At 38.5% G+C, this 25,997-nt stretch overlaps 1 protein-coding gene across 2 annotated transcripts; it reads left to right on the forward strand.

Moving 5' to 3' along the window:
- The first annotated feature begins 7,579 nt into the window (after window positions 1–7,579).
- knl1 (kinetochore scaffold 1) lies at window positions 7,580–25,332 on the forward strand. Of its 2 annotated transcripts, none has more exons than XM_080427616.1 (26): window positions 7,580–7,734; window positions 8,920–8,954; window positions 9,925–9,964; window positions 10,056–10,115; window positions 10,375–10,457; window positions 10,553–10,605; window positions 13,179–13,197; window positions 13,322–13,365; window positions 13,465–13,517; window positions 13,661–17,701; window positions 17,814–17,937; window positions 18,091–18,158; window positions 18,645–18,743; window positions 18,846–18,961; window positions 19,488–19,578; window positions 20,226–20,342; window positions 20,424–20,511; window positions 20,595–20,660; window positions 20,904–20,943; window positions 21,073–21,177; window positions 21,485–21,585; window positions 21,690–21,752; window positions 22,338–22,450; window positions 22,898–23,019; window positions 23,438–23,563; window positions 24,071–25,332. In XM_080427616.1, exons 2-26 carry the CDS (start codon window positions 8,926–8,928, stop codon window positions 24,180–24,182), a joined length of 5,973 nt encoding a protein of 1,990 aa, XP_080283742.1. In that variant the 5' UTR covers window positions 7,580–7,734; window positions 8,920–8,925; the 3' UTR covers window positions 24,183–25,332. The 2 variants fall into 2 exon arrangements, with proteins under 2 accessions (XP_080283742.1, XP_080283743.1); XM_080427617.1 differs by having other exon boundaries at window positions 13,182–13,197.
- The last annotated feature ends 665 nt before the right edge of the window (window positions 25,333–25,997 follow it).

A 25,997-nucleotide genomic window follows, 5' to 3' on the forward strand; every position in this document is an offset into this window, starting at 1 on the left:
TTCCGTCCCGGGATAGAGACAGGCTGCATGGCCACCTGACCTGGTTCAACCCTCGATCCAGTGGTCATTCCCAGTGCAAAGACAGCATCATCAATTCTGCCACCCTGACCCTGAGTCATTATCCCTTTCCTGTTTCTTTCCTGGTCTTTGTAAATACTTCACCCGTGACAACTGAGGTGACTTTAACAATCTGGAGAGGCATGCTACCAGCTATATCAGAGAGAGGGATGGTGATTCTCTCGGGACCTGCTGAAACCAGGTCCAGTGGTTGCTATGAAGACCTAATGACTTTGTGTTAACACCAGTGATTTTGTAAAAAAAAAAAAAAAGAAGAAAAAAAAGACTCATGACGTCAGTGTGAGTAAAAAACAAAACTAAATGCAAAACAAAATATTGGACTTTGGCCCTGGCTACAAAAGCGGGCTGAATAAATTATTAGTTATTGTCTCTGTAGGCATTTGCTGAGCCTCATTTGATAGAGCAAACTTTGTGACTCTAAACATGAAGGTTTTAACAGCGATTGGACAGTGACTACACACTAAATGGTTTCAGCTCAGCCTCTGAAGAGGGCAGCCAATGTTGTGGAACAAGTGTTGCGTGCTTCTGCCATCACTAGGTGAAACCACTCATTTCGGAGAGCATCCTCTCACCTCAACATTTTGAATTGGTCTGGACAAAGGATCCCATGCCCGACCTGGACAAAGATGTGCATTTTATGTCCAAGAACAATGGAAGAACAAGTGAAGACCATATTGTAGAGGTTTGAAGACATATATTGTGTGTGGAGGGTGAGCAGTCATCACTCCCTTTTCTTTGTAGCCAGACATACTGTGCAGTGCAAAATGAAACCAAAAGTTCTGTTCACAATTTTGACAAGTGTATAATAGAATGCAATGTACAAAGATGCAAGTGTTACACTTACTCATAGGAAATCCTCACTGTAGAGTGCCAAATCATAGGACGCATGCCACCCTGCAGTAGACAAATACATTGGGGAAACTTTCTATGGGATAATATGAGATATCAATACCTTAAAACAGGGTTTTAGGCTTTTTGCACCACTGGCAAATATACCTTTAGCCGGAAAATGGTCACATTTCAGTTTATTCAGTTTGCAAATATATAAACTGAAACTATCGGAAAATATAGCCATTCTTGGCATCATTGCAGTATTCTCAGTGCTGGTGTGAAGTTGTAGCTGAGCACTCAACTGTTTTCACTGGTTTGAAGGGAAATTGAGATAATTTATAGGGTCTTGTAGCTTTAAAACCCCTCTCAAATCCGCCTAGAAAAGCAAGCAGATCATTCATGTCTTGCCGTATCGATGGCAAACCTAACAACCCGCTATCAGTCTCTATGGCCTGTGTTAGCACACAAATCTACTGTATGGCTGGCTGACGCTGTGCGCCGACAGCATTCTGGGAGGAAGTCCACACCTGTTAAATAATTACTCTCTGGTGCCTCATTTAGAGCAGGGGAGAGAAGAGAAGAGCAGGGGTGATACATTTGCTAATGAACTACAATTCGGTTGTTGCACTGGTTGTAAGCCTCCCACTAAAGGGACCAGGTGCATGAAAATGGACACATATTAGGAAAAAGGAAGGAAAAACACATATTAAGGCAGCTCATCTTTTAATATATATGGTATACTCATAAAAAAGTATTGTGTGCAATGTTGCTTTTTTGAATAGTTGATTAGCAGCACCTGAATTTTGAATTCTGTGAGCATTGAACTATGGAATTCTCTGCAAAGACAGAATTATGCCGTAAGCAGGGTTCCATTTTTATGCACTTGGTCCAAATAATTACATTAACTTCATTTGTTTTTTTAAATAAAGGCACCAACTGTGTGTCTGTTTGAGTGTAGGTAGTAAGGTGGGCAATGGGAACTGTGATGGTGGGTTGGGAGATGGGAGTGTAAAAACTAAATTGTAAAACAGATGATGAAATGCCAATATAGTGCCATTCCACATGAACACAGATGTAAGAACAGCTGATTAGTAACCAAGTAAAAAGAGGAACATGGAAATTATGAATCAAAAAATTATATTGATATACTGTATAGTATAACTGCCCTAGTATTGTGTCAATGTTGCAGTTTGACTTACTGTGACTGTTTAAGTTTGTTGCAGTACAAACTGATGATTGAACACGGGATGCTACATTTTCTATGACCCCTTGCATATTATTTGAATGCAAGCAGATTTTAACTCATTTAGCCATCAAACAAAGCCTTAGGAAATCTAACCCTGGTATGCCATCTATTGTTTTAATTGGTTGTACAATATATGGAACTTTGATTTCCTTCATGTAAATGCAAAACACTTCATCATCAAGGACAATGTTTCTTTCCATTTGAACAAAATGCACATCATGATTTTTTTTCCACTGAAAATAATTGGCTTTCATGCAATTTTGTTTTACTTTGTATGTCATTTGTAATCTGAATATGACATCTAAGGAGGTTGTTTTTTGATTTTTTTTATGTGCAATATATTTATTTCGCTCTCTGAAAATGTTTAATGTATTATGCGCATTTAAAGAGTTATTTGTAAACCTTGAAGAATATATATCACCACCCAAAGATTTTGAGTTATGTGTTCAATCATTATCATGAAGTAGCTTACATAAAAATAAATAAAAAATAAGTTAGAGTGTATGAGATGAAAAAAGTTTGAACTGAAATAATGTGAAACCAAAATTACTGAGTGATATTTAACCGGACAATTATTATTTCATTTAACCTATAAAGTCAGGATGAAGTGGCATCTGTTTTAGTATAACACTGAAACATGAATGAGCACTGTTATGACATTTTCTGCAATGATAATATACAGTAAATAATATAAGGATGTTACTGCCCATCTCAAAGCACCATTACTGTGCTAAAGAAAACTAAAAACTAACTAATGTAAATTTTTATTGAGAATGTTTGTGGTTCAAGTTTTCAATTCTATGCTGAGCAATTGCAATGGACTTCATTCAATGTAAAACAATCCAAACATCCCAAAACAGCCTGGCTGTTTCATCAGCTACAGTGAAGAGTTGCTCAGGCCTCACAGGCTAATCCTCTACTGCCACCTAGTGCTACATTTATTGAAATGACTCAAGTTGTTTTTTGCAAAGAATCAAACCTAGTCAGATGAGTTATACAGAGTAAAAAACTAGAACTATGTACCTACATTGTTTTGACAGAAGGTATATAACATCCAAACCTTCTTTTGACAAAGATGACTAAAATGAGATAGCTGCTTTATAATAAACACTTTTTTTTACAGTAATTTATTGTAGTTATTGCTTTGCTTAATGTCATAGGCATACAGTATTTCCATAAATGTATGGTAAGGAATTGTAATAAAGTTACAGTACAGTATATAGGCTAAAGATAAGAGGGTCTTTTAGAGCATGGGCTTGAACCATAGAGTTAAAAATAAGGCTTGAACTCACAATGCTTCATGAACAGGGGCATTGGTCAAGGATCTCCAACTAATTTAACTTGGATTTATGACAGTGACTGGTCTCTGATCAACACGGGCTGAGTTACCATGCTGTTGTTCAGAATGAATTCATATTACACCACATTCTCTCATAGTTTCAAAATGCAACCAAACCCACCATATTAACTATTGTGACACACACACACACACACACACACACACACACACACACACACACACACACACACACACACACACACACACACACACACACACACACACACACACACACACACACACACACACACACACACACACACACACACACACACACACACACACACGTCTATCACCAGAAGCATCACCCGCCACCACAGGCAAACCAGCGGATCGATGGCTGGACGTTAGTCACCGTTTCACCAGGAAGAAGGGACCACTTCTACCCTGATAAGAATCAGTTACATCCCTTGTAAATAAATAAATAAACAAATAAATAACATCCAGTGCGGCCCTGATTGGATTAAAGGGATAGGGGAAGGGCAGACAGGCCACCGTGAGGTATGGCCAAGCAAATTGGAGCCAACAGTTGGGTTAGAGAGTCCATTTTGGGGCATCACAGGCATAATTTACACAGTGAGGAACGCAAGCTGAATCTAATGTCATTTCCATCAATTTTGCATTTTGCCCCCAAACCCCCCCTCTGGCTTTTAGCGGTCGTTTGCATCGTCTGGCGGAGGCCAGTCGGTGTGCATTACAATGTTGGAGGCGGCATTTAGCACTGTACAAGAGTGAGATAGTTATCTATGGTGTGGTGACTGGCTGGTAGCTGGAAGTGCATGGCTATTAAATAGCTGTGTCATCCAAAAACAGTCAGTATTATGGTAATTAAGGCTAAAACCAGCCATTATTTTCTTATCAATTATTCTATCAATTAATTTTTTTATTAATCGAATAAGCAAGAAGCACATGCTTATTAATTTTTTTCCCACATTTTTATATACCAATGAATCAATTAAGCACTTAATTGTGTACTTTGTCACACAACGGTGTCTGGCAAAAATAGTGAAAATAGCACATCTTCATCAGGTCATGACCTGATGGAGATGAAAAGTTGAAAAGATGAAAAGTTGTCACGTTATTTGCCTGCACCATATACATAAAAAAACGCTTTAATTGTCTGAGTTTGCTCCAGTGCCTTCCTTCTTCTATTCATAGAAAGTTAGAATGACTGACTTGCAGACAATCTATCGTGCTAGCCATATTGTAGTCATATGCAAATCTATCATGTTATGGTCAACACAACAGCACATTTTGAAGAAGAAAATATGTCATTTTGACTCTAATTGAAAAAAAAAACAGAATAATTGCAGATCACATAATAGTAGGACCAGAGGGTGTGTGCTATAGAGCACTGTTTCCCAAACACTGGGTCAGGACCCATTAGTGGGTCCGCAACCATTTTTGTGGGTCACGAAAAAATATCCCTTTTTTGTTTACATTTAATTATTATCATTTCAAAAGATTTTCAAAAAATGTCATACAGTTTGTCCACAATTTTTCAAAAAATAAATAAATTGCAAAACAATTTCAAAAATAAATAAAATAATCTGAAAAATTGCATATTAGGAGAAAAACAAAACTTTAAGAAGTAATGAAAATAGCCGATCTACAATGCGTCTTGAGCTTGTAGATCAGCTATTTTCAGTAGTTTGGGTCCCGGGGGAGACAAAAAAAATCTTTGGGAACCACTGCTATAGAGGCATCACATTACTCAGCCTCACTGGGAAAATGAAAAATACAAGGGATACATGTATAGTTTACCATATTTATGGATGGCACATGAAAATCCTGCAGCATAAACAGTAGCTACTTCTTTGTGCCATCTAAAGTTTTGTTTGCGTCTAATAACTGCTCACTCAGAGTTGTATCTCCTACCTGTGTCTCTCTGATAGGTTTTTCTGTAGTTCCTCATTAGCATTTTGGCACCCATGAAAGCTGATTCTGGTTTCTTGCACTGCTTGTTGTCCATTTCTGGGATAGACTGGTTGTGCACATGGGTAAAAACAAGGACAAAACAGAGCATAAACACAGTGGTTCAAACACACAAGTGGGGTTTTGCTAAATTTGTCTTAGGTTATTTGACATTCAATAAATATTTTAAGAGGTGTCATTTGGTGCCTTGGCTTACACAACTTTAAATAAACAAAATGTATAATTTACTGATAATATTGTCTAGTTCTATAGATTTGTGGTGCAATTGCAGTGCTGGTAACTACTACGGAGGATAAGTATTTTGAACACTTCACCCCGACCTAAAAAAATATTACCTGTGATTAGTGTTTATCAATGTGACTGTGAATAGAAATAACAGGCACCACCTAGTTTACATGAAAAGTCTACACACAAGCATGACCCATTAACCATTAATGGCAGTGGTGGAAAGTAATTTTGAACTTTCTGCACAATGACTAGGCCTACTTTTACTTTTGGTACTTTAAGCACATTTTGATAATAATACTTTTGTACTTTTACTCAAATACATTTTGAATTCCGGACTTTTACGTAACAGAGTATTTCTACATTGCAGTATTACTATTGATACTTTTACTTATGTACAAAATGTGAGTACTTTTTCCACCACTGACCATAGAATAGTAATCTAGCTATTACGCAACTAAGTTCGACATAAACTAAACTAATACGAGTAGGCTACGACAGTGTCCGAAAAGATGCTGCGCTAAATGGTGTTACACCGAAATGTGTGAGCTACCAAATGATATGACCCCAGAGGCCGCTGTTTTACTGTTGCACAAAGCTGATAACTGCGGGTTGTTTATTTTAGGCTACAGACATCTCCTGATGGCGCACGTGTGTTTCCTCCACACGGTCGCCTCCAGATGATTACCAACAGTGGTGGAAAAAGTACTCCAATTTTACCTAAGTAAAAGTATCAATCAATACTGAAGTTTTACTTTCTGTTACAAGTAAAAGTCCGGAATTCAAAATGTAATTGAATAAAAGTACAAAAGTATTGGTATAAAAATGTACTTAAAGTACCAAAAGTAGAAAGTACTAGGCTATTTTTAAATGGCTGAAATGTATATAGGGTGGAAGTGGTTAATGTATGTTTTGTAATAATAATCAAAATCTACATAGTAAAAGTACAAGTACTGTGCCTGAGATGTAGTGGAGTAAAAGTTGGAGATATTCCAGTAAAGTACAAATACCTAAAAATTGTACTTAAGTACAGTACTTGAGTACATGTACTTAACTTAGTTACTGTGCACCACTGATTACCAATCAATCACCATAGGCATAGTCATCTTCTTCAGAGGACTTTTTCGAAACGTCACTCACTGATGAGTGGTGGAAAGTCTGGTGACGCGAGGTTACCATAGAGTTGGAGGTTACTCACTCATAAGTCTTTCTTGCCGAAGCGGCCAATATCCGGAGCAACGAAATTGAATAGGTCATCATTTTCCGTGCAACATTACTGTACAAAATACATAATAGCAGGTTGTAGGGCCACGGTTTGTAATAACTAAATTACTAACTAAGTAAATAAATAAATCATTACATATTGCTGTAAGTAATCAGTACATTTTAAACAAAAATATGCGACTGTTTCAGCCAAAAAATAAGAAAAGTGCGTATGTGTGTGGAACCGGAACGTGGATGTGGATGTGACGTGTAGCGTTGCCATGTCTGCTTATTATAAGCAACTTTGGGCTTGTTTTTCTGTAAAGTTGCTTGTAATTGGTAGTTGCGGGTTGCGGTTTTTGGGGCTTGTTTCTTAAGTTTAGTTGCTTATTTAGACTTGTTTCTAAAGTTTAGTTGCTTATTTATGATTGTTTTTAAAGTGTACTTATTTTTGTTTATACCAGTGGTTCTCAAATATTTTCATGAAAATGTTTTGTGCCAGGGAGCATTTGAGTTGTTAGAATGTTTAAAAAAAAAGAAATCCTAATATTCCAAATTTTATTGCAAGAGTTTTTGAAAAATGTCATATAGCCAATGCATTTGGTTTAAAGTTCTCATGTGGCTTAGGTGCTTCTTTTGGGCTTGTTTTCATATACATTGTTGCTTGTTTCTCTCACAGCATCTGGCAACACTAGTGACGTCCCTGTCGAGTAGAGGCGGAAAATTCAAAAAACTGACAACAACTTCCATCCATTCTAAACGGCTGAGCTCATATAAATAAAACGACATGAAAACAAAACAAGTTTTCAAAATAACATAGAGAAAGCAGTGGTGGGTTCAGCGTGCCCACAGCTACAACAGCTACAACAGCTACGAGGTAATGTGAGTTTTGGTGGTTGTATTGTTGTTCACGACGTTATATGCTACCTAACGTTAGCCGTTAGCAAGACGTCTTAGCCACTTGAGCAGTTGAATTTCAATATAATTAAATGTACTTGAAATTATTTAACATACGTATGTACATATTATATGTACATCGCATATTGTATATTAGACCAGTGGTTCTCAACCCCCCCCCAAAATAATCATATTTGAACTGGGGACCCCCCAAAAGAATCATATTTGAACTGGGGACCCCTCAAACTAATCATATTTGAACTGGGGACCCCCCAAAATATTTATATTTGCACTGACGACCCCCCAAAATAATCATATTTGAGTTAGACTTTACATTTAGTTTGACTCGGTTCCACAGATAAATATTGTGAAATAGCAGATGCTATTTATATTTACACCCTCCTGGGGGTCCCGACCCGCAGGTTGAGAACCACTGTATTAGACCATGGAAAGTCAAATACAAAAATGTGAAAGTCCCTGACCTAGGTTAAGCTGGCTATTAAACATAAGTATGCATTTTCATGGTGGATACAGGATAGGTGGGCACCAGGGACATCTGGGCAGTGGGCACCCCTGTAAAATTGGCTATTTTGTCCAAAATCTTAAAGAATAAAATATTTGAAAAATGGTCCTAAGTAATGTAAAGTATGCATGATGTGAACATGGACGGTACATAATTATAATAATAATAATAATAATAATAATAATAATAAATATTATTAATGTCAAGTATACATGATGTGAAAATGCAAGGTACATCCTTATTAGACTTAATTTTATCCTTCAACTTCTTTATGCCCCAAAGCGACTGGATATACAGGTTTTGCAGCAATTGTAGAAATATTAGATCTTTATTGACGAATGTTTAAGCATGTTCTAATCATGTATACTTTACTTTACTTGACACATTTTCCAAATATGTATTTGTTTTAAATAATTTTGGGAAAAATGGCCAATTTAACACACTCTTCCTTGGTGCCCACCTATCCTGGCTGTTACCTATTTCATTATACATTACGTAGCATAGTCTCGTCATTATTCTTCTTGTTATCGTGAAAAAAAAAAAAAAACACTGCCAAACGCTGAGTTACTGATCTATACTTATGGTATATACTGATGGTATTTTGGGTTCATGGCTGACTAGGATTGTTTTCCCACCCCACAGCTGAAGATGGAGCCACTTGATACTGCAAAGAATGAGTGAGTGACAGGGTTGTTCTTAATCTTATTCATAATGTTTTGGTTGTTATTAACATAAAACACAAAGCAAAAGTATTGCCATTTAAAAAAAATTTTACCATGTAAAGTAAGTTCCTGTTCCTCTTGCTTAAAAGGTGATGTACACAAATGGCACAAAGTCTATGTATAACTTTATTATCAACCATGCACTTTTGCTAATTAGCTGGGCGGCACTATGTAACTTTCTTTTAATGTATAAAATGTAATTTTGCCCAATCTGTATGGTAGAGTATGTTAATACAATATAACTTATACAATTGGGGTGGTTGTATTTTGTCTCCCTGCTCTTCTATTCAGACATTTCAAATCATGTCAAAGGTCATGTCTCACCTAGACACAGGATCTGACACAAAGTTTGACCTGATGGTCAAGATTCAATTTATAGATTAGGGTAGAAGAGGAAAGTTACATAGTGCAACTTTAAATGGCAAACCCAAGGGTCTGTTTCATCATGGAAATGTTTTTGCCTTTCTCTTTCTTTTCTTTTCCTTTTCTTACATCACATCATTGACTATTCAAGCCATGTAAATGTTTAGTATTTCTGTGCATTATTTTTCCTACCTCAAGTTTTCTCACAATGTATTGCATAATTTTGGATTAAATCTTATCTGGTGGGTACTTAGTAAATGTCCCAGATCTTATACAATTGGTACAATTGTTAAACATCAGCACGCCTAATTGTCAACAATTAAGAGTTGCTCCACACTCATACAGTAGTTCTGATGCATAGATTTAATGAGATCAGTGCATTGATTTATTCTCAAAACCATCATTTCAGCAGCCCATGCTGCCTTCATCAGGGCTAAAGGTCAATGTGAATTTTCCATTCTATGCTTTCATCCACCACTTGACCCAACATTAGCATGACATGACAGGTAGCTGTTTGGCTATTGCCACCTGAATACAATTTGTATTTCCTCTTATTTTACAGCGAAAACGTCAGATCTTCCAGAGGACGACGCCTTTCATCGGTCAGTGCACCATGTGAAGTTGGCATTTCAGTGGTCTCACTGCTAATCACAAGACTGACACATTTTATGATGGGCTAATCTTTCTTTTCAGATTTTAAAAGCACCGCGGACCTCTGTCAAACTTTCTGACCCAGAGAAAGTGGAACTCCAGGTAAATTATACTATGAATATTATATTTCGGCCTCTGTTGCATTCGATTTCTATCACTGGATCTTCGTCAATACAGCCATACAAGGCTATTTTCATCTCCCTAAAAATGATCACGTTTCCATTTTCTACTGCAATACTTGCCTTCAGGATTTTCTATCTTGTCGTGAACTTTTTTAAATGCAATCGAGCTTATAGTAGTACTCGCTATTACCAAATGTGAACAGCATAGCTTATTCACTTTTTTCCTTCTTTACTTAAAGGTGGAGGTTGCCAAACCTGTGGAGAAAAGGGTCTCGAGAAGAGTCAGTTTTGCCCCTGCCAATAATGTTCTTCTGTTTTCAAAGTGAGATCCTAGAAAATGTTTCAGTTTGTTTTTCTTTTTTTTTTCCATCAAGACATTCTTGAAATGTTGATTTTTTTTTCCTTTTGTATTTACAGGGATGCTGACCATGGATCCCCTGTCCGTACTCCCCTACAGACCCTATCGACAAGTAAGAATGTTTTTCTGATTTTGAACCTACTCCTGTGAAGTGAAGACTTAAGGTCCTTACACACCGGGGCGAATTCTTCATGCGAATAAATACGTTTTTTTTAAAAACCTTATAAAGTCAATGCAAGCGTCCACATCAGTTTCGCGAAGCGAAAAAGCGTCTTAATTATTCGGAACGAGTCCGAATTTTGCGTATATTCGCATATTCGCCGGTGTGTAAGGACCTTTAATGTTGACTTCTTTTGTTCAATCACATTGAGAATTTGTCCCTGTCAGTTCCATGGCCAAGTCAAGTCCCCTGATTTATGGGAAGCTGTTTATTCAACAGTAATAGTTAGGTCTGTCACAATGGACCCTTCGCTAAACCCCACCACAAAAGCGATTGTCCAATGCCAGCTTAGCAACCGTTGTTAGCCTGGCATAGGTCTGGCAAGCTTTCGTCACCTGCCATAGCTGTCAATGTTATATCGCCCGCACACACACAATCATTTGCAACATAATGGCAAGAATAGGAATACCACGATAACGTAATGGTGACTATGAACCACGTACCCAAACCCGTTAAAGGCTGCTTTTCCCAAACTGAAATCTGCACTTAAACTGCAAGGCTTCATGGCTGTGTTGTTGAACACATACACAGCTTAACGTCGGGAAAGTTACACGACTCACTCGCCCAGGTGGTGTCAATAATAGGCTACTAATCACCGTAATCGTAACACAATTCAGAATCACAGCGCTGCCTGTTTTGGATTCCGCACATTAAAGTATATTAATTCATTTGTTCGTTGATTTATTAACTGCTACTGCAGTCCCTGCGGTACATGAAAACTCCTGTTACCGTCAAGGATCACCTTCAACCTGGTGTTTGCACTTGGTGTCTCCATTTACGGTCCGTATATCTATATAAACGTTCAGATTTTAAATATAAAGTGCTTATCCCATCGCCACGGATGTTACAATTATGCACAGGACTCTCAAAAGTACCCGTATATTCTGTATTGTTCAATGAAAAGCATTTTAATCCAATCAGTGGCCATTTTCTCATAATGTATTCCAGTGCAATACACCTACCAACCGATAGGGTCACTCAGTTGAAAGCATATGGAGAAAATGGCCACCGATCAGATTAAAATGCTTTTAATTGAACAATACGGATGATACAGGTACTTCTGAGAGCCCGTATATACATGTAACATCCGTGGCCATGGGATAAGCATATTTGAAATATGAACGTTTATGTAGATGTACGGGCCATAAATGGAGAAAGTGCAAACACCAGGTTGAAGTTCATCCATGACTATTACTCCCTCTAACATTTCCCATGTTTGTAGTTTATTGAAATAATGTCATGCACATTTGTCCAGTGCATATCCTACTGCAGGCCTTGTTGACTACCGGTAGATTTAGAAGAGATTTTGAAGCTCTTGCTCCTGAAATGATCGATTATTTTTAAGGGGAAAAGCCATCATTTAACATGCAAGTCAACGGGTGAGAAGCAGAGATTGCCAGGCGCTGCCAGGCCTGGGTGTGACTAGCTTCGCACCACCAGTCACAGAGTGGAGTGGGTGGGGCTTAGCGAAGGGTCCATTATTACATAATTGCCTAATCGCAATTATTTGAGATAATCACAACAATAGTTTTTTGCATAATCACCACAATCATTTCCATGTTGAAGAATTTACATATATTTTCAAGAAAAACATTAATAGTGGAAATGGCAGATCTACAAGCTCAAACGCGTCACACGTTTTGAGTTTGTAGATTGGCTATTTCCACTATTGTTTTTTTTTACGTATAAAGTCATTATTATGTATGTTATTTTGTCATATCAGCCGTGTGCAACCTTTGTTTACGAAGCCTAAAACTCAAGCAGAAATGTTTTTTATTATTATTTACAGAAACACAATTAAATCATTAATCGTAATTATTTGAGTGACGATTAATCATCAAGTAAAATGTCATAATCGTGACAGCCCTGGTAATAGTGACAAGAAGTGTGCTGTGGACACAATCAATTTTAGTAAATGCTGCAAAATCCATAGTTCCTATGGTTATGAAAACCCCTGCCACTTAAGCTCTATATCGGTGTCTGTGTATGACGAATAGCGAAAATAGCCGTTCTAAAGTATTGGGACTCAAAGGCTTTAGAAATGTCAGTTTCTCTAAAGTCATCACACACTTGATATCTAGCTTTTTCTTTTTTAATTGATCTAATCCCCTTTATGAAGGGTATTCATGTAACAAATTTGCTGATTACATTAGATCCACATTAGTCCCAATAATGCTTCTTTATTCTGACTCTGATATACTAGTTCAAGTAGATAAAAACATGATCATGTAACCTTAGATTTATTTTTATTTTCCATAAAACCAGATAAAAGGGGGAATCTGAATTATTGCTTTTGCATTTTAATAACTTCTATATTTCTTAATATTCTTGGAAACCGTATTTAATTGTTCTGTTTGCATAACAGCTGACTGGGTATGTTTTGATTTTAAGTGATAGTGGTGCAGCTTAGCTTGGTGCATCACTTAACTCATTAAAAATGTTCTGAAATCTTTTCCCCAAATCAGCAGATAACTGTGATAAGAGGTAAGTTGCCTTCATCATGAGTCATTACTTTCCACATTTCAGATTGATTAACTGACCAGCTAATACATCTCTATAGGAATAGAAATATTTAAGTTTATTTCATTTGTTTTAATTTTACCTAAAGGGTCCAGGTGGGGATCACTGATAAAGGAGCTCAACCAGTTACTGGTAAATTGGAAATATGCTTTCTTCTTCTTTTTGCACACTTTTTCTTTCTTGCATGTAAAGCCTGCATAATGAATATTTAAATTCCTGCCTCTAATTTAGATATGGAAACCTTGTTGAATGCTCCTCTACATGCAACTCAACAAAGGAACAAGGTGAGTTATACCCGTTTCCCGTTACAGATGAATTAACATAACAAAATGCTGTGTAGTATGTACAATGACATGAGCACTGTGGTTGTGAATGGCAGTTTTTAGTGAGCATACAATTGTGATTGCTGAGTCAATGTCTTCCTCAGGAGATGCCCTGGGTCCACCATGGTACCCAAGATGACTATGGAGAGAGAACAGTGATGTTTGACGGGGATGATGCTGAATATATGGATGTAACGCAAAGTCACACTGTAATCATTGCTAATGATTTGGAATCACAAGCTGTTCTGCCTGAACTTAACTTCAAAAGTTTGCCTACTTGTGGAAGTATGAATTTTACTTTCTCCTTTGACAATAAAGAAGCTGAGATTCCACTTCCAGTAAAAATATCCTCATCAGACCATGGATTGTATCCAGAAAACGTCCTTGCTAGGTCTGATCCTGTGACCAAAGTCATGCGCAATGCTGTTGCTGCACCATCCCTGCAAGAAGATCGGACCAGAGATCAGAATCAAGATCAAATTGTTGATCCACTTCCCTTCCTCGCTCGGCTCAAAGCGCTAAGATCGGTTGCTAATAAGGAGAATCAAACTCCAACTTCGTCAACCGTGATGGAAAAGCCACAAGTCAATAGCAGAAAAAGTGAAAAAGATTTATACCTGCCGTCTGACCGTCTCATGCCAACACAGATGGGCACTGAGGTGCAGGCCTATACATCATCTAACCTTGATGACATGGAACTCACCAAGAACCAAACGGTTGGCATGGAGTCGAAATTATGCAGGACTGAGCCATCTCAAAATAAATCGAGGAGCAGACCGGGTCTGAGTTTGGCCCATGTGTCTCCCAAAATGATCTCTCAAAGTTTTGACAAGGCACATCATACCTTATGCCAGGGAGGAGAAAGAGAAGCTACAATGTACAATACGTCTGATGACATGGACATGACAAGAAGCCAGACAGTTGCTATTGATGCCAAAAGCCTCTACATGATCAATCCTTTACAGAACAAAAAGAGAAAGAGTCTGTCTTTCATGAGTGCTTCCACCTTAGGCCGCAATGTCTTTGGAGGCGAGTCTGATGACATGGAGTTAACAAAGTGTCAAACTAGGGCAACGCCCTCTTCGAGCGTTTCAAAACATGGCAATGGAATAGAAGATACAAGGCACATTATTGTTGAATCTGATGACATGGACATAACAAGAAGCCAGACCGTTGCCATTGATGCCAAAACTGTTGATACAATTCTTCCTCTTTTACAAAGCAAAAAGCGATTGAGTATGTCCATGACAGCTTCCAACAAAGCGTGCAATGTCTTTGAGTCTGGCAACACTGAGTTTTCAATGTGTCAAAGTAGGGTTATTGAAGCAAAACACTGTGATATCACAACGCCCTCATTGAGAGTTGGTGCTAGGGGACCATTTGGCACACTGGAGTCAACTAGACATTTCTTTTCAAAAGAGGACAATGGTATTGATACAATGCTACGTCAGAGAGAAGGGGCGCAGAACATTACTTCTGAACCTGCTGACATGGACATGACAAGAAGCCAGACAGTTTCCATCGATGCCAAAACCCTCCACATGGTCAATGCTACAATGCTATGTCAGAGAGAAGGTGCACAGAACACTACTTCTGAACCTGATGACATGGACATGACAAGAAGTCAGACAGTTGCCATTGATGCCAAAACCCTCCACACGGTCAATCCTTTGCACATCAAAAAGCGAATGGGTCTGGCCTTTATGACAGCTTCCCAAACAGCCTCTGATGCCTCTGATGAGTGTGGCATGGACATGACAAAAGCTTTAACTGTTTCCATTGATCATATTAGACAGTCAAGTGGCTCAATGACGTCAGACAAACCTTTGAACAGCTTGTTTCCAAAAACAATGAATGAAATGGAGACATTGGATACAAAGGAAGCAGATTCTGGTGACATGGAGTTCACAATGTGTCACACTAGAGTCATTGAAGCAAAACGTTTTGATGTGGTAAAGCCATTGGTGAGTGTTGGCATTGGAGGACCAATCAGCACGTTGGAGTCAAATGAAAGTCTATTTTCAAAAGATTTCAAAGGTAACAATAGGATGGAATGTCAAGTGGAAGTTTCTCAAGACACTGATGACATGGAAATAACGAGAAGCCAGACAGTTGCCATCGATGCCAAAAGCCTGTACGCAGCCAACCCTTATCCAATTAAAAAGCAAAAGGGTCTGACTATCAGGACAGCTTCCCACAAAGATGACAATGCCTCTGATGATGAGTGTGGCATGGACATGACTAAGGCATTAACCGTTTCTAGCATCGAAGAAAAACATTTAGATGCAGCAAAGATGTCGCTGAGTGTTTGCACTGGGGAATCAGTCGACACTCTGAAGTCAAATGGAAAAGTTATCAAAATCTCAAAGAGTGGATTTGAGAGGATATGTCAGGGTGAAGGTACAAGGCCCATTACTTCGGAATCTGATGACATGGACGTGACAAGAAGCAAGACCGTTGCCATTGATGCCAAAATCCTCCATGCAGTCAGCCCTTTTCATATCAAGAAGCGAAAGAGTCTGGCCTTTATGACAACTTCCCAACCAGCTGACGATGGGTGTGGCATGGACATGACTAAACCTTTAACTGTTTCCATTGATCATATTACTCAGATGAGTGGCTCACGAATGCCACAGTCAGATAACCCTTTGAACAGGTTGTTTCACCATGCATCTCATGAAATGGAGACATTGAATAGAACTAAATCTGATTCTGATACCATGGAATTCACAATGTGTCAAACAAGGGTCATTGAAGAAAAATATCTTGACACTGTGAAGCCTTCAATGGGTGTGGGCACAAGAGGACCAGTAAGCACATTGGAGTCAAATAGCCAATGCCTTTCAGAAAGTCAAGTCATAGAAAATGCTTCCCAGAATGTTTGTCATTTGCCCCAAAGTAACAAAACCGTGGTTGAGGAACACGGAAAGGTGAGGATAAATGTGGAAGAAAGTAAGACAGGCCACATTTTAAATTTAGATGATATGGAGCTGACAAGAAGTCAGACGGTTGCTATTGGCGCTGAAACCACAAGAATGGGGAAGCAGCTTCCTCCTGTTAATCAGGTGAAATATGTTGAAGTGATTAATCATTTTGGGAACCAAGGCCTTAGTCATGACATTTCACCTGATTCTGTTGAGCTGCATATGTCAAGAAACCATAATGTTGCTACTGAATCAAAATACATGTTCACTGCCGTTGCGACTGGGAAAAGAGGTAACCTTGACATCCCTCAGACAAGTGCACCATCTGGAGACCTGTCAAGTGACGAACGCAGCTCTCAAGCACAGGGTGTAGCAACACATATGTTAGACATGCAAATTGAACAGTTGGATGCACCAATGCGTGCAATGATTTCTGGAAGAAAAACTGTTCCAGATTCTCTTGAGTCAAAGGAAATGGACCAGAGAAAAAATCTTGAACTGGGTCAAGAATGTAGGTCTTTAGAATACAGATCGGGAAGCTCAGCCACGTTTGGTCCCGGAGTCCACAAAGTTAAGTTATCTTCAGAAGATGCTAAGACCAAAAGAGTTAGTTTAACAGACCTCCAGTCAAAGTTAAGGCGTATAAGCCAAAACATACATGAGGCCAATAAAAAGTTCACCATGGACGGCTGCACTGCACCTGCATCTCAATTGGAGCAGGCCTTGGATACAAAAGCCATATATCTGCCTGTTGTGGAACCTGATGCTGAAGTGGCACAGACTGACGGGGGGCATTGTACTCCAGAGAAACGGTCCCCTGTAATGGCTCCTCTCAACTTGAAGAGTAAACGGCTCACATCCAGACTGTCAATGGGCTGCTTCATACCCAAACTCCCGCAGAGAAATAGGCCGTCAGAAACCACGAATGACAGCCATGAGCTGAGTGGCAACATGCTGATGCAAGAACAGTATGGTGACATTCATGATGAAGTTATGCCCAACTGCCCCAATGAAGAGGATTTGTCAGAATCACTGGAGGCTAAAGCTCCCCAGGGGACCAATGAAAACCAAATGTCACACTATTTGGAGTGTGACATTTTTGAAGAGGTTGTCCCCAACATTGTTCAAGGCAAAAAGAGAACCCTGCCGGAAGACTATCTCAAAGATACTGATGAAGATGACAAGAGAAGGAGACCATTGATTGACAGCATCCAAGAGATGGTAAATTAAATCAGAATATATTCTAATCTCTTAATTTAGTTCACTTTGAGATTTCAGATTATTTTCCTTTTGTGGTCAAAACAAATCTTAATTATTATTTTTTCCTCTCCAGGGACCATTATCTGTTGTGTGTGACAATAACCTAACTGCATCTTCGAGCGTCATTACACAGCCCATAGATTCTTCAAACAGTAGCAACACAACCAGTCTTCGATGTGAAGCTACACTTGAGTCCAGTAAGTTCATCAAGTAAATGGGTATTAGTTATAATTTGCTGAGTTTTCTTTGTTGACATCAACTGCATCTTGTCCTTTAATACAGTGTACTACTCCAGTGTATGTCTCTTTCTCAACTTTAAACATTTTTTCTGTCTTTTTGTATTTTTTCAGGTTTCAAACCAAGCCTGCTTGAATCGCAACTTGAAGATGTTACCGACTGGATAAGTAATATACATAAGGTAACATACGTTTGCAACTTTCCTTTAAAGAGACAATTGTTTCAAACATATTTTATTTGTATACTGTTTTGTGGGGGCGCTCGGGTGGCGCAGTGGTAAAGTGCCTGCCCACCACCGCAGAGGTTGTGGGTTTGAATCCACCGTGGTGCATCGGGCTTTGTCGAGCGTCTACACGAACACAATTGGCCCGTGTTCGGGGGAGGGAAGCCGGAGGGTGAAAATAGTCACTGCACGTAATCCTACAGACTGCGGCGGCACCTGTCAGCAGGGAATGTTGGGCGGGAGGAGTAGGACGAAGGCTCTACGTCCTCCCGGTCGGGGCTCCTCACTGGTAGGTGAGTCAGTAGGATACAACAGCAGTGACAACACAGAAATGTGTGCGGGGAGGAATCAATTGCCATATAACGACTAAATTGGGGAGAAAAAGGGTTACAAAAGCACACAAAAAAGCTACTATTTTCTCTTAATTTTATGTTTTTGTTACAGAAACTGGATGATGGAAACATAACCATGTTAGAGTTCTTCAAATGCTTCGGCGTTGACTTTGTCTTCTATAACTCTCGCCAGAGTGTTCTTCCTGCAAAAGTAGGATGATTTTCACAATAATTATTAGATTATAACACTTAAACAATGAAAATATATATATAATGGCAATGCCGGTGTAGTCATGTGATTTTATTTCTTTAGCTTGCATTTGATTTGGATCACAAACCAGAGGATCTGCTCAGAGACCTGCATATCAACCGTCCAAAACAGAGAGTATATGAGAAAGACTACCAACACCTTGCAGAGATAATGGAGGGGTTTGTACTTTAGTTTTGGTACTTTAGTTTTGCTATATATATTTGATTTGAAGTGTATATTGTTTTTATTTTTTTCCTTTCACTTACACACACACACACACACACACAGGATATACTGTAGGCTATGTATATAGTGTGAAATATGTTGTTAAAATATAGATTTTCAATATTTGTGGCTGTTGAGCAGTTTGACAGCTGCTTCCTGGGATTGACTGATACTCAGGCTTTATCCGTTCTGATGTCATGTCACAGTGGTTATGTTTTTCTATTTCATATTTGGTAGAATAGTGTTTTGTGTCAGGCTTGTCCAAATTGCATGGATACTTAACAGACTTATAAAATCCCAAAATGAAAATGTCTCATTATTTAAAATGTGGTTTCTTTGTCCATGTGACCTCAATTGACTCTTATTCAACTCACACAGACTTAACATGTGCTCAAAAGCTTGTTCAGAGTGCCAAAAAAAGAAAAACATTGACTACAAAGACATGATTTTTGTCTTGTTTCCCCTTCTTGTTCCTCCCAGATTGAAGGTTCGGATGAAAGACCAAGAGGGTCTTGTACAGAGTGTCAACAGACCTCTTTGGGATGCAGTGAGAGACCTCTCAGAGAAAGAGGTATGACGCATGCATTGTGTTATTTCACATTGGTACACTGCCGTTTTTAACCCATTGATTAAGACCTGAGGCCGATTCTAGGCCCTCTAAATCAGTAGTTCTCAAAAATAGCAGATGTACAAGCTTGCAGCGCCATGTCATAATGCAGTGTGTAGGGCTGTGACAATCATGCAATTTTACTTGACGATTAATTGTCATACAAATAATTGTGATTATAACCATTTTGTTATTTTTGGCACTGGCCTTTGGAACATATTTATTCATATGTTAAATATGACATTACTGTTTGCCTTTTAGGCTTTGTAAACAAAAGTTGCACAGGGCAGATATGACAAATTACTTCAATAATTTACAAAGAAATTACTGACATTGACCAGTACTAATAATCAAAATAAACAATGTAATAGTCAAAATACATACTTAATAATATTCTGTTATAATGTTAATGGTAGAAATAGCCGATCTACAAGCTTACAATGCGTCACATTGAAATGTGTTGTGAGCTTGTAGGTCTGATTTTTTCAGGTGATATATGATTTATAAAGGCCTAAGGAAGATGTGGAACGTGAAACGTTTTTATGTTGTTGTTTTTTACACCTAATAATAATCCTCAGTAGATAATAATCCTCACTTTTTACTGTCCTCAGCTGAAATGTTTTGGTGCAAAACTGAAAGAAAGAAGCAAATTCTTCAGAAGGAGAGCCAAGGTTCAGGCACATGAAATGAAAGAGGCCTTGTACTCAAATCTTCACCGAGCCTATCTGGTAAGAGCCATTGAATTACAATATTATTTTAGATGTAATCTATTTATTTTTGAGTATTTGTGACTTTTCCAATCTTCTCAGGAGGAGCAGCAGAAGTTGAAAGGAAAAGTTGAAGCAGTAGACGAGATGATGAAAAGCCTGGACGACTGTATAAATGATTTACAAACAGGTATAACGCTTAGATGGATAAATATACAGTACCGGCATGTGTTTGTTCTGTTAAATGGTGTGAATAGCTTCATTTCACCCTAGAACTTGCTGCAGTTGAAGGGACTGATTTAAATACCACTGAACCAACATTGAAGTCAAAGCAACAAGGTAAAGTTGGATAGTATTATGCATTTCAATATGAATGTTTTTGTTTTCAATGACCTATGAAACTGTGGCCTTATTCTTATGTATGGAACTCTGTATCAGTACTCCAAGTACACATCGTTACTGTGTAAGTATGCCATTGAATGTCACCATGTACAAAATGTAACACTCTAGATGAACTATAGTGTAAAGCTGCAGTTGTAAACCTTTATTAATTGCAGATATTAATAAGTTATTTCACCACAGGATTGGAGAGAGTCACAAGGAAGACGGCTGATAACGAAAGGTAAGTTGAACCTGCCATAGCATAAACAAAATCAGCCTCATTTATGATCATTTTATCTAGAATGAATATTATCAGCAAAGTCAATACAATGATACAGAAGAATGTGTGTTTTGTTTTGCTCTACCACAGACAAATGTATGAACTGGAGATTCAGAAGAAACAGACTGTGGACAAACTGGACAGGCTCAGAGCTGAGACTTGCCATCTTCAGAACCACATCACAACATTGGACATGTCAGTGTTCAACACATTTGTGGCAATGTTGGTTTCTCCATAACAAGTGCAATTGCAGAATTACTTTCAGGTGTTATCCAGTAATATATAAAAAAAAACACCTGCACACTGTCTGCACTTGCTCAATAAAGAATACATTTAATTGGCAACATTTAGCTTCAGGCATGTGCTGCCAAATGAATACAACATCATTATATAAACTTAGAAGGTACACATGTACAAAGATTTTATTCAGGTGTGCAAGAGACTTTTGATGTCCATAAGGCATAAGATTGTATATATATATTTTGTAATTTCTTTACTGCAGGCTGAATGAATGGAAGCTTAAGGAGAAGACAGAAAACCATGCAGTGTATACCTTTCTCCACAACACCATGTATCTAGAGGTGGTGTTTGAGGAGCATCATGGTAAGCTATCTGACACAGGACTTTGAACACTGTTGCCAGCAGAAGTTGATGTTTCTCTTCCATATATTTGTCATTGCTGAAGTCTTTTCTGATCTGTTTCTAAGGAGACTATACTGATGCTTGTGAGAGGAATATATCAGACATCACTTTGAAGCTTCAACTGGATGGTGAGTACTGGTAGCTAAAAGTCAAATGACATTGTCTGAGCCACCCTGCTCTTCTGCACTGCACAATTCTTAGTGTCAGTTTTACTCTGGACCTGTAAGAGTCTATTTTTTCACTCTTGGTCCACTCCTTTTTGCCCTCTACACCAAACCTCTGTGTGGAAAATAGCCCATCTACAAGCTCACAACCCATTGTGAGTTTTTAGATCTATTTTCGGAAAATGTTCACCTATTTTCGCTGAATAATATGTCATGCCCACGATTTTCAGTAAATGTCTTTAATCACACAATTTAACAATGTACCTCCATGTTTTGTCTGTTTACTAGAATCAGACTAGCAAACAAAGACAAGAACATTGATTAAGTGTTTACCCGTCCCCTAAATGAATCCTCTTGATATTGAATATCATTCATTTGAATATATCTATTGCATTATACATTATAGCCTAGACATATATTGCCCAGCCCTAGATCAAACCCTGACTAATTTGTCCTTGTAATGTATAACATTGTGTTTAGGCAGGACTGTATAAACAGGAAAAATTACGTGATAGATTCTGCTCTTTGTACATTTTTTTAAAAATCTAGATGAAAAGTCACAGTGTCACGCCCGCCTTGTTCACAAACTGCTGTCCCTGTACATTGAGGAAGAAGGAAACACTTGGGTGAAAAAGTATCCCACCAGTCATTATGTTACAGCGGTAAGTGTAAATAGAAGGTAAAGACAAGAGGTTACATATTTCACTACAATATTTTCCTGCTTACTTCACTTGACCACTCAAACCCTACACTTAGTTGGCTGGGGTCCCGCAGGGCTCTGTACTTGGTCCGTGCCATTTTTCCCTTCAACATAACATCTCTGGAAAATAATAGCCGATGTGCAAGCTCGCATTGTAGCGTGGCCTGTTGTGAGCTTGAAGATCTTCTATTTTCATTGAATGTTTGTCCCAGAATAGAGACGCTAGGGTTCATGTGGAATTGATCCTTTAATTGTAATTGGTCAAGAAAAACACTTGCATGTGACGTTTGTGTACTTGGAAGCCTATTTCATGATTATACTTGTTGGTTCATGGCAGGGAAGTGTGTGTGAAAGTATCCCATGGAAAAATGTTCACTCCAAGGTATTCTTTCTCTGCTTTTATGTCCAGCTGCTTCACAATGTAAGCCTGGCTGTGTGTCGCTGCCGTCTGCTGGGAGAGGAGGTGCTCTTGATGAAAAAGTGGGGAGCTCAGAGGCTGAATCTGCTGGACATCAGCTGTGTGGACACACAGTAAGAATTGTTACTGATGGAAACGGTTATATTGCTGTAGATATTGAGCATCTTTTTAAAGTGCTGCTGGTGCATGAGCAGTATCTTGAAGTGATATAAATTCCTGTTTTCAACAGGGATAGGCATTTGCAAATGAGACCAGTGGGCTTTAAGAAACTAATTTCTAATGAAGACATACTGATAATTCTTACTGCCAAGGGCTCAAACTATTGCTTTCATGCTCTAAATATTTCAATATATTTTACATGACCCCTCTCCCTGTGTTGGAAGCAACGACTATTGGCATTCCCTTAAAAACTCATTCATGCATTATCACTATGAGGTGAACTCAATTTAATGACGTGGCGCAGTGCCCTTTAGTCTATAACCCAATAGTTTTTTGGATGCCAAGTCACATGAAGCAATTTACTCATTCCAGGGTTCGTCTGCTGTTCAGCAGTCTCCAGGCGTTTGCCAAGTTTGAGCTGACCATAGAGCTCACCTCAGGCTATCCCTTCTGTCTTCCTCAAGTGCACAACTTCAGAAACTACATCGGAAACACCACGTAAGTGTAGCCATTAAGATGACTGGAAATATTGCCCCAGGGACAAAAGAATGTCTCCTGGATGCCAAACAAATCACGGCTAAAACTAAACCAGTTGAAAATCATTGTTGTTGCTTTGACTTCCATGTTATTTCAAACTTACAATGCTACTACATTAAACATGTAATAGTATATTGACCTGATATACAATTATGTAATGTTTACTTTGATACATGGAAGTTGCTATGGAGAAACGTTTGCACATCTGCATTTGATATACCGTACCTGGTTGGTGCTATGTTTAAATGGAACACTGGCTTCTGGACTCTTGATGGATTGGATACAACATCCAAATGGGACCAGTACTTTCCTAAAGGTCAAATGACTGATGGTAAAACTGTTATAGTCACCCACTTGTCTGATATTTAGAACCCTGTTATAGCCAATTCAAAGCATGCCATAATTGGTGCTTCTCAGGTGTGCATGTAATGATAATTAATATTTTTACTTGTGCCCATATTTTTGCAGGATCCATCAGATGGAGGAAATCGTGTTTTCAATCACCCCAGCCAGAAACTACTTGACCAAGATAGTCAAGAGGATTAATGACACTCTACTTTGTGGAGACAGACCTCAATGAGAAGCCTTTGATCCTGCTACATTTACTGTAGCAATGTGTTCTATTTTTGTTTTCTTCTCTTATATTTTCATTTTACACATTAAAATGTATATATTTGTAGATTGATTAATTACTATCCATCTGGTCAATGTTCTGGACAGTGTCCTAAATGTTTTAATTTTGGGGGGTTTCCTGTCTGTAGTATAGTTTGTGCTAGATCTCACAAAGTGTAGGAACAGAGGAATGATAAATAGCACCCCTGACAAATCATATAGTGTTTGGCATAGTTTCATTAAATCATCTTTGTTAGGTTTAGACATGTGGTTGGGGTGGTTAGGGTAAGGATCTGGTTAAGGCATTATGTGCCTACACTGACAGGAATCTAGCACTAACCCGTTTGTATGACTAAAATATCTGATTGTGTGTATATACAACAGGACACCACGGTTGAGGACTAGACTTGAAGTTTTCAGTCGCCTGATTTCAGTCATTTGGATTCCATAGAAGTCAGCCACTCACTGAAAATAGGCTATCTAGAAGCTTACAATGCATCTGTGATGCGTTGTAAGCTTGAAGATAGCCTATTTCCGGTTATTAGTTATTTCAGGATGAAAGAGTATTGGAAGTGGTCTAACTAGCGATAGAATACATGTTCAATCTTCCAGAAAACCCCAATGATTTAGGATATCTCATAAAAGCAGGTTAAAGCCAATCTGCAATTTCTTTACTGGCTGGCTCTATGGCTACCAAAACATAATTATTTAGCTTGTTTATGAAACACTGCACTATTGTGTAGGGGTTTCACGTTTCACAAATCGCAGATTAGGACTTGGCCTCAACATTTTTCAGTCCTGAGATTTTATTTTGCTTTAATCCATGTAAAAAAAACGAACGACCTATAATACATCAGTTATTGTATGTTTTGTATTACAAAAATCATTAAAACAATGAAAATAAAGTGTCTGTTTTGTATTAATCTAAAAAGTACAATATTTTCCTCTGAGATGTAGTAGAGTTAAGTATACAACATTGAAAGTAAAAGTACGTCAACATTTTACTTATGTAAAATTACTTATGCCTTGCACATACTGGCATGACTTTCAAAGTCGTCGGTTCACACCACAACTCTAACCCGTAAGTCATGTTGCCTTCCACCACTGACCAGCCTATGAACCTGTTGTAGCTACATTTTAAAATAAATATAATTTATTTTGTGTTTAAAGTCTTCTCTTTCACAATAATTCCATAATGTTTAGGTACTTGCAATAGCTGATCCTGGCAATCAAGTCTGACGTAGGTCTGAAGAGCTTTACGAAAATGTGATCCCTGATCAGTGACCCATACAATGTTTTTTAGTGACAGTGGATCGAACCCAAATGTAGTCACCAGGAGCTTGATAATCTCCTTTTTGATGTTGTCTCCAGTTTTCTTCTGCTCCACTGGAAACATCACTGGCCAGATTTTTTCCTAGTAATTTAAAATCTTCCGCCACATAATGGCATGTGAACGCAAGATAGCTGATCTTTCGGTAATCATCCGTCCACATATCCGTCGTCATTCCCACTGTCCCTCCGTTTTTTAGGTGGTCCTTAACCTCGCAGGTACTTTTCCATGAGCGGCCCGACGTTGATTAGCTCTTAGGCTAATTGTATAAAGCCTTCGCCTTGTACAACATAGAATGGCCTGATGTCCTCGGTGCAAAAATGTACACATTTGTCTGCCATTGCCTGCTTTACGTTCAGAGGGACACTTAGAGCACTCTTTGTCACAAATGTGGCCATTGATGACTGCTGCTGGTCAGAGGGACCCTGTCCCTATGTAGATTTTTGGCAAGCT

The sequence above is a fragment of the Gymnoscopelus braueri genome (assembly GCF_963280865.1).
Source record: "Gymnoscopelus braueri genome assembly, chromosome: 4".
Lineage (NCBI taxonomy): Eukaryota > Metazoa > Chordata > Actinopteri > Myctophiformes > Myctophidae > Gymnoscopelus > Gymnoscopelus braueri.